The 9,772-nt window shown below is 40.6% G+C and overlaps 2 protein-coding genes across 3 annotated transcripts; one reads left to right on the forward strand and one right to left on the reverse strand.

Moving 5' to 3' along the window:
• Positions 1-1,030: 1,030 nt before the first annotated feature.
• On the forward strand, positions 1,031-5,730 carry zgc:172067 (S-adenosylmethionine-dependent methyltransferase domain-containing protein). 2 transcript variants are annotated; one of them, XM_034886353.1, is made up of 5 exons: positions 1,031-1,264; positions 2,729-2,858; positions 2,976-3,130; positions 3,214-3,331; positions 4,523-5,730. In XM_034886353.1, exons 2-5 carry the CDS (start codon positions 2,741-2,743, stop codon positions 4,912-4,914), a joined length of 783 nt encoding a protein of 260 aa, XP_034742244.1. In that variant the 5' UTR covers positions 1,031-1,264; positions 2,729-2,740; the 3' UTR covers positions 4,915-5,730. The 2 variants fall into 2 exon arrangements, with proteins under 2 accessions (XP_034742244.1, XP_034742245.1); XM_034886354.1 differs by lacking the exon at positions 1,031-1,264 and having other exon boundaries at positions 2,579-2,858.
• LOC117953357 (rhodopsin kinase GRK1-like) lies at positions 5,606-9,612 on the reverse strand. Its single transcript, XM_034886304.1, has 7 exons — positions 8,702-9,612; positions 7,806-7,933; positions 6,987-7,144; positions 6,815-6,898; positions 6,573-6,697; positions 6,264-6,465; positions 5,606-6,122 (listed from the first exon to the last, which is right to left on the reverse strand). Exons 1-7 carry the CDS (start codon positions 9,398-9,400, stop codon positions 5,833-5,835), a joined length of 1,686 nt encoding a protein of 561 aa, XP_034742195.1. The 5' UTR covers positions 9,401-9,612; the 3' UTR covers positions 5,606-5,832.
• Positions 9,613-9,772: the final 160 nt, after the last annotated feature.

Raw genomic sequence — 9,772 nt, forward strand, 5'->3', positions numbered from 1 at the left:
TGATTGCGTATTGCAGTGTGGCTGTTTAGATGAGAGGGACTCAGTGTTGGTGCTTGCCAACTGTCATTTCAAGTCATTTTCTAGCTCTCCAACCAGTTGTCTGCTGACTTGTTTGTGGGCTACTGTGTGATCACACACCATGGTTGGGAATTCTCCTGACTGAGCTCTGCACCCCGGCTTACAAACATTCGGCACGGTGAATACCACTGTATCTGTGCTCAGGAATACACCGCTGGGGACTCATGATGTGTCGCTTGCTTTCATTCCTGTCATCTCTCCACTGTTGCTATGAAGCCATACAATGCACAAACATAATCTGAAAATGTATCTATGTTTATGTTGTGGGGAAGATGTTGCAGTCAAGACGAGGGTTTTTTAAGGGTCCTGCTTTTTTACAAAGCAAATTCCAAGGGTCCCCTCACCACCCATTATGTTTCATACAGCCCTTAAAACAGTTTTCCAGTTCATAGCTTTTTCTTCTAGATAGATAGATAGATAGATAGATAGATAGATAGATAGATAGATAGATAGATAGATAGATACTTTATTCATCCCAAAAAAAATTTCCATGGTTGATTGACTAACAAACTCAAATCCTGTGTGTTTTTGTGCGAGTAGGACCTAGAGGAGGGAGAAAGGAAAAAAGAGGGTTGAGAGATGGCGCATGTCAGGGGGGTGAGGAGGAGAAGAATAAATGCTTGGTGGAAAGTGTTAGTTCCGGGCCTGTTTAAACAGTTTTCTCACTCTCCTGCTGATTGCTTTAGAAATGAACACTTTTCTCACTGGAGTCTGCCAGGTGGCACACATCCATCTCACACATGCAACACAAACCTGATACAGATCTGCTCCAAGGATAAACACAAATATGCAAATATATTGGCACCATGTGTGAATACCTGAAGTTCCTGCTTAAAACCAGATGTTTTGTTAATTAAAGAATGAAAGGAGGGAGCAATGAGAAGTGTTCAGCAGATGTTTAGAGACAACAAAACAATTTTAAAGCCACAAAAGTAAAAAGAAATACAGAGTATATACACCGACAACAAGAGATGATGTTAAAGAGCTGGGAGGAGTCAGTATTGTTCATCTTGTTGTCAGAGATTATAAATCTTCTCTTCTTCTGTCTGCCAAAATACCCCCACCTCGCTCAGGGGTGTGTTACTGATGATGCTGCTTCTATAAACGCAGCACAACACATTACCACAGCAGAGAAAAGTTCAGACACAACGAGAGAAGAGGAATTAGAGACGACTGCTTCGCACAGGTAGGTTTCAGCAACATATATGTTAAGGCTTTTTTCTTTTTTTAGATTTTTTGCCGAATGAGATGAACAGGAATAAGAAATTACTTTCACATGTTTTTGATGAACATTATTGTTTTTAAATTATATCAAACTGTGTCCTTCCTACTTGTATTGACATCCAGCTGAATGTGATGAGCATCAGAGGTAAAGAGCAACCCGATGCGTTCTCGGTATCCCTGTGTGTAGCCTGTTGACCCGGGGGTTTAACCAGCTGTGTTTCTGGGCTCCAGACCAGAGTCCAATAAAACCAAAAGAGACTACTAGACTAAAGCTAGTCCATTCTGAACCCATTCCAACTTTTACTGACCTTAAAATAAGTCACAAATGCACAAATCATTTGACAATTTAACAAACACTAAAAATAAAATTCAATTCCATGCCAGAGAAACAATGCAAATGTTTGTGATAATCCTGATAATTAACATTAAACAGTAAAGATATGCATCTCTGCAACACGGTTTATATGTCATACTGAAAACTAAGCAGTGAAATGCAATTTCAACAATGATTATTTTAACATACATTCATACTCGTTCAAATATAATTAGAGAAAGGTTCTGTATGTGTATTTATATCATGCAGTTTGATGTGTTTGTTCATTATGTTTAAAGAGGTACAGTAAGAAACTACTTTAAAAAAACCAATGTCGAATGGAAAAGCATAAAAATATACATATACATATATATAATATGCTTTATCTTTAAAGGTGCTCTAAGCGATGCCATGTGTTTTAGGCTACAACATTTGTTGTCACATACAGCAAACATCTCCTCACTATCCAGGAGCTCTCTTTTCCCAGAACACACTGTAAAAAACGCAGTCTCTGTAGACAGTCCAGGGTCTCCAAACGGCAACAAAAATAAAGTGTGCCCATCTGCACCACAAAGCATACCCAAACAGCTGTCCAGCCAATGACCGAGAAGGAGGATTTGGGGGTGGGGGTGGGGTGTTAGTGCACGGAAGCACAGAAGGGGGAGGGAAGGGATGAGGAGGAAGGAGGGGCAGCTAGTCTTGTTTTGTTTGAAAATACTTTGAACGTCAACATGAAGTAATGTCACCCAACATTGCTCAGAGGACCCTTAATGTGTTACAATGTGTGTTATTTGTCAGTATGGCTTGGTTCAAAAGAGTGTGTCGTCCTGTGACTTTCCTGTGCAGACGTTCGAGGGAAGATAGTTACTTCTTCTGAAGAGTCCATCATATTTTTTACCTCGGCGCCCTTATTGGCTACTGGTAACTGCGTGAAGGAGGGTTGGGGTGTAGCTCGATCACGTAAGGCTTGTATCACGTGGGCGTTCCAACAGTTTTGTTGTCATTACTTGGAATTCCTTACAGGGGCAACAGAACTAAGCACTTCCGTTTCAATCGTAATCAAAACCTACACTGTACTCATACTATTTGATTAAACTACTTTCCTTTCACCAGTATTCAGCGGTCATGGAGAGATTGTCTACAGCCAGCCAACATGTCCGACAGAAGCATCGTGAAAAGAAAAAGGAGATGGATGACAAACGGGAGAAGAAACTACCTGTGGAGCAGGGGACCACAGATGAGGGTAACTTCTGTATTCTGTACTGCCATCACTAGTGAAGTTTCCATATTGTAATGAAACCTTTGTCAAACTGATGATTGCTACAAATCTGCAGCATTGTAACCTTCATGTGACACTCAGATCAGAAAGTGATGGCAGTAGAGGCTTTTGAGAGGAGGAACATCTGGGAACCGAGTGTTTACTACACACTGGGCAAGGAGTCTTTTTACATTGCTGGTCATGACATCACCATCCGTGAATCTATGGATTCTTATGGTGCTCTGATCTGGCCCGGGGTACGCTCTGCTGTTGTGTGTATCTGAACATTCTCTGACCTCCTCTGTTGTCACAAATGTGATAATTAGAATTTATTTTGTAGGCGATAGCTTTGAGCCAGTTTTTGGAGAATAACCAGCAACAAGTTAACCTGATGGACAAATCAGTTCTGGAGATTGGAGCTGGGACTGGCTTGCTCTCAATAGTGGCCAGTCTGCTTGGTAAGTCTATGATGATGATGTCCATTTGCACTTAGTTACACAATATGTAAATATAAGTATAAAACAATAACTTTTACCACTAAGTCTTGACACTGAAACGTAATGACATAATTAATTTTGCCAACTTTAATCTCTGTTACAGGCTATTGCAGATAACAGTTGGTTGTACATCAAATTAATTTGAAAAAATTGCTTTGACCATTGAAACGTTGTATTTAGAATTTGAATTTGAGTGGAAGAGCCAAGACACACTTAGAACAGCAGTGGTACCCTTTGTTTGTGGTGCTAGATAGTAAGCCATGAAGAGTTTATCACTATATGCACTACATATTGCATGGGTATCTGCTCATCTTTTGTGTAGAATTTTCATTTTGACCTGTTGGTGGAAACCGAGGAAACATCAGCGGGTCTGGGAAATACAGAGAATCATTGTCTGAGGATCATGACTGTCCACCCACACCAACATTTTTGCATTCCGAAAAGGCCAGTAGCTGTAAAGATATCTTGACAAAGTTAGAATCTGACTGATATTGTGATCCTTTGGTCCCTCTCTCAATCAAGCAGTGTTTTTTTATGTATAAATTATTATTTAATTCCCAATGAAATAAAACTTATATTTACACAAACAGAATACTTGCAATTACTGGTGATAGTGGAAGTCAAAGAGGAATTGTAAGTTTTCTCATCACATTCATGATTTAAGTCAACCATTCAAGTCAATCAAGTCAGCATTTTTTATAAGGACTATTTAATTAACCCAAACTGATGTTGTTCATCCATTTTTTGGCTACAAGATTCAAGACAGGAAGATTCATCTGTAATCCATCCCACCAATCAAACACGGAGATGATAATTAATAATTCCACTTAAGAGCTGTGAAAAATTGATGAAAAGTTTAAGGCCAACCAAAGTTATTACAATTCATCCTGAGGGGTACATGAAAGTACGAACCATTTCACGGCAACAGTTGTTGAGACATTTGACTCAAAACCACAAATGTCAACATTATAGTGGCGCTAGAAGAAAAGTCCAGGGAAGTCATTAGGATTCATCTTCAGAGGAAACATTTCAAAATGTCATGGCAATCCATCCAATAGTTTGACCAGCGCTGCATCCCAAGAGCAAAAAAAATGGGCTAGTCACCATAAATTGGAACTTTTAGCTGCATTGGTATTCTGTATTCTTTTCCAGGTGCTTGGGTGACAGCTACTGACCTGCCAGACATCTTGTCCAACCTGACCTTTAACCTTCTGCGGAACACCAAGGGCCGGTCCCGCTACACCCCTCAGGTGGCGGCCCTTACCTGGGCACAGAACCTGAAGCGAGACTTTCCCTACCCATCCTACAACTATGTGCTTGCAGCTGATGTGGTCTATCCCCACGGCTGCCTTGAACAACTGCTGGAAACCATGCGTCACTTTTGCCCACCAGGAAGTCGAACAACGCTGCTGTGGGCCAACACGATCCGGTTCCAGTCAGACTTAAGGTTCACAGATTGTTTCAAGAGCAGTTTCAACACCACACTGCTCATTGAGCTCCCACAGCAGGAGGTGAGGATATACAAGGCCACAGCCAAGGAGTGACAGAGGAGCCTGGAGGGTTTGTGTTTGAAATTGTGAAAAAAAAAAAAAAAGGAAAATTATATTTTTGTCTTGCTGATTATAATCAATGTCAAGAAAAGGCTGGTTTTGATCTGTTCACGCAATATTTCTGGACAGTGCTGTAACTGTTGTCAAGAAGGAATGAAGCTCAAATTTCCATTTCAATAAGCAATACTTTTATTTATTTGCTTTTACAACTAAATTGATTTGCTGTAAAAAAAAAAAAAAGAAAAAAAAAAAAGAATTTGTCTCATAACAAGACTACATGAACTTTGAGTCAACACATGAGAAAATGTTTATCAAAAGCATGACACTTTGGTTACTTATCGTTTGGTATTGCAACAGAAGTAGCTAATTTAGCTGTTTATAGTAAAGACTAAGGGACTGCAGTCATACATGTCCTTCATAAAGAAAAAAGCATTTACCATTAAATGCAAATATGCACCGTTTTTACATGTCCAACGTGCGACATTCAGTCAGCACCAAATATATCACATAACTAAGCCCCTGCTTAAACTTTTTATTTTTAAAATGCATTTTAAATCTTAAAGCATTACAATAATTTAACAAATGCACACCCAAAGGGAAGACAGTGAACAGATAAAGAGAGGGACAAAGAAAGAAGATGAAGAAAGAGTTGGGGGAAGGTTACAATGTCAATATATTTCTTTTCTTTTTTAACTCCTAAATCTATGTTTAAGTCCATTTCAGGTTAGAAATCCACCTTAATTCTGTGCTTGTTGTTTTCTGCACTCACCAATAAAACGTTAAGAGTCTCAAGCTGTTTTAAAACTGTGATTACAACTTTCAGACTTGTGTTTGTCCTGAGTACTTGAGTCTTTATGCCACACAAGTCTGCACACTGTATGGTTGATGTGTTTTCAAGGGGTTTCAATGCCTCTAGGATATGCAGCAGGTTGATGACTTTGGCTGCTCCAATATGGACTCCCTGCGGAGGTCGTTTGGGACGCTGCCATGAGGACCCCAAATGTTGAGCTCTCCATAAATGCCTGTATTGATCATCTCCTCTTGCCAGGGTATGGGGATGTTCCCCGAGGAAAATTCATCAAAAAAGGTCTTGTCAGGGTCCTCCAATGTCACTCCTTTCACAGAGGAGAAAGCCCCAACATCATCCAGACTCTTAGCATAAACCACTTTTGGGTCCGGGACAAAAGGAGGTGGTAGAATACCTGGAGAAGGGAGAAATGGTGATTCAAAATTCAAATGTATACATGGATTTAAACCTTTTTCTTAGATATAACTTTTTTATGTTTATTTCAAGTTATACACAACCCTGAACAAGATGTGAAAGTATAGAAAGAAGATGGTACCCGCATTCAGTTTCCTCCAGTTGATGTCACTGAAAAATGAGTGCCCTCTGATCTCATCACAGCATCCATTCTTAAAACCCATCCTCTGATCAACCTCTTTAGCCAGCAGACCATCACAAAGCGACTTTGCATGCTCACTGAAATTGTCCGGATAGGTCACCGGCCGTGTCAGCACACGCTCTTTCATCTCCTCACGTTCAAGCTAAAAGGAGACGAATAGTCTTAATGTTCATTCTCTCGTTTACATCACAAAGTTGAAGCCATTTTGTGCACAGGGTAACACTTAAGGTTTGAAAAAAGGCGACAGACCTTCTCTCCCCTGGTTCTGAATGGATTCTTAGCCGCCATGAACTCAAACAGTGTCACTCCCAGAGTGAAGTAATCGACAGAAGTGTCATACTTCTCCCCTTTCAGCATCTCTGGAGCCATGTACCCTGCAAGAACCAAAGTCAAACAATGGGATGTATGTAAAAACTGACAATACACCTCAAAAATATATAATATATGTGAAATTGCTTATTAACTACATTGTAGATTCAGATGAGACCTACCTGGTGTGCCGGCATATCCTTTGGTCAATGTTTTACCTTCTTTTAGCTCAACAGCAAGACCCAGGTCAGATATACGCACATTCCCTGGTAGACAACATAAAGATAAGTTATTAGCTATTAATCACACCTGGAAAATGCTGTTTCTTCAACCTTTTAACTAAAAATACATTACCATCATTATCTAGTAGCACATTTTCGGGTTTGAGATCTCTGTAGATGATTCTTTTCTGGTGGAGGTGCTCCAAGCCTTGGATAATCTGAGCAGTGTAAAAACATGCTCTGGGCTCATCAAACCCCGGGTTGTTTTCATCCACCAGGTAGATATGGTACCTTCAAGGAACAGAGAACAGGTGATATACGGCTTACATATGTTTTTAACATAAAATACATTTTCATTTTGTATATTAGAATTCTGCTCTTATTTAGCAAACTTCACTCTGCACTTATTCAAATCTGATTTTCAAGAAATAAAACTATTGTTATTTTTAGCCCTATGTCTCTTGAAAATAGCGTCTAACATTTGCATAAAGCCAACAGTCCAGTGTATCTTCAACAGCTGGTCCTGAACAGTTCTCTTCTCTGACTGTTAGAGATCCTGAAATTGACACATGCAACCACACCCAGGGGCCTGTCTACAGCTGTTAAAAGCAACTAAATGTGTATATTATCACAAATAAGCTGCCCCACTGTGAAGACACTGTAACCATCATTTAGGGATGAATTGTGGCATATTTGGTCAGTTGTTAAATGTGTTCTCATCTGGTGTCACAGCTGACTTTGGGAAACAGCTCTTTCACATCAGTCTTTTGGTAAACTGCACACCTTCTTTTGGCAATGGAAACGATGTCCTGTCTGTCAAATTAAAAAAAGGCTGTAAATAACAGCAATATAGGAGGGATGAGAAATATGAGTTCTTAACCGTTTCTTCAGTGAGCCGATCTGTTCATGTTTGTGCATTGAGACCTGAGAGTTTTTGAAAATGGGAAGTTACTTGAGGTCTCCTCCATTCATGATGGTCATGACCAGACAAAGTTCTTCCTTTGTCTGGAAGGCGTACGCCAATGACACAATAAAGCGACTGTGAACCTTCTCAAGAATCCTCTTCTCCACCATTGCACCCTACAAGAAGAAATTAGGAAAGACCATTAATGAAAAACAAATACAGAGACATTTTGTTTAAAAGAGGAAAATACCTTTTTTTTTCTTTCTTTTTTTAACAAGAATATGCTGATTTGAAAAAGAGGTCAAAGTACTGTACATTTCCAAAAATGACCTCAGACAAGTCAAGGGCGACATGTAACTGTGCCAAGAAGTTCCATTCAGAAGAGCTTTCCACTAACACTCCCAGTAATCACTATATCCCTGTCCTGTTTAATACTGCAGGCTAAAGCCAAATGAGACAGAGGCAGGCAAAAAACTGATTAGCGCCAGTACAGGCTTTGCTCAGAGCAGGGCACTTTCTTTAGCACATGAAGCCAGCAAAATGCCTTTATTAATCATTCACAAGCATGAAACAATTAAAATAGCTTTGTTTTTCCCCGAAATCTCATGTGAGAATATGTGACAATACTGTACTCATGTTGTCACATGTTACGTAAACTGAGGCTGGATTTATCTGTAATTGACTGATACTGAGATAATATCAATGTAGGCACCATGTCAGACACTGAAGAATATTGCATTTCAAACAATAAAGTGCCCAAAACCTGTAGCATGATTTTCACTTAGTACTCTATTGGCTCTGAACATGCTTGGGCACAGTTGACCAGTGTAAATGCAGCCCTTGTTTCAAAACTATGTGTGTATAAAAATTAAAGGCTGATGCAAAAGACCAACAGCATAGTGAGTAAAGGAGCATGTTCTCACAAGTTACAATTGTTCTCTCACCTCAAAGCCTTTCCTCTTTTTCAGCCTCTTCTTGTTGAGTTTCTTACAGGCATACAGTTGTCCTGTGGCTTTCATCTGACAGGCAAACACCTCGCCGAACCCACCTTTCCCCAGCACACGGAAGTCTAGGAACCAGTCTGCATCCATGGGCTGCATCTCAAGCCACTTCCACTGCAGGTACCGTTTCAGGTACAAGCTCTCCAGGAAGAAAGCATATGGGGCCTCACGCAGAAAGTCAAACATTGTGGCCAATGCTGCAGCAAACAAATCATCACCTGCAGCCTCCTGGTTTTCCTTCACCTTAGCTATGATGTCTTCAGGCAGAAACGAGCAGTAGTGCTTGGCAGATGGGTCCATGTAACGCTGGACGATCTTCGAGGCCTTCTTCACCCGCTCAGAATCCTCCACCACGTCATATTCCTCGATGTCTTTCCATAAACGGCATACCCCGTGATACTCTGTTTTTGAATCTAAGAATTCTCTAAAGAGGCGTTTGCCGATAGGCTGTTCCATGCAGACTATGCAAAAGTCCAAATCAAGGGTGTTAATCAGGTCCTCACACACAGTGATGTGGGGTAGTTTGAGGCGAGAATGGTACTTCTTATCCCATGATGCTGTTGCACTGGAGCCATCAATGCTTCCACGAGCATTGATGTAAGCAGAATTTGCTACCACTGTGGTCAGTCCTCCAATATCCATGTTGAGGGCAGGTGACTATTAGGCGACGCAAAGAGGAGACATTGCTAAGAAAGAAAATTGCTGCTTACTAATGTGCAGGGGTGTGGAGATAAAAGGATGAAGGAGAGATGAGAAAACAGGACGCGAATCACAGAGTCGTGGGAGAGGCAGCATAAGAGAGAAATGGGAACCTGAGACTGGTGTCTCAACTAGATCCTAGCCCACTGTAAGCACCTCATTCTCTTACACACACTCACACACTTACACACACCTGAGTCAACACCTTTCTGTAATCCATTAACACCCTAATGCCCCAGACACATACTGTACTAGAACACAGGCGGCACATGCAGCTGGAGTATCACCAGTCAGTCAACTGGAAAAATCACAATT

This window comes from Etheostoma cragini, chromosome 11 (assembly GCF_013103735.1).
Source record: "Etheostoma cragini isolate CJK2018 chromosome 11, CSU_Ecrag_1.0, whole genome shotgun sequence".
NCBI lineage: Eukaryota > Metazoa > Chordata > Actinopteri > Perciformes > Percidae > Etheostoma > Etheostoma cragini.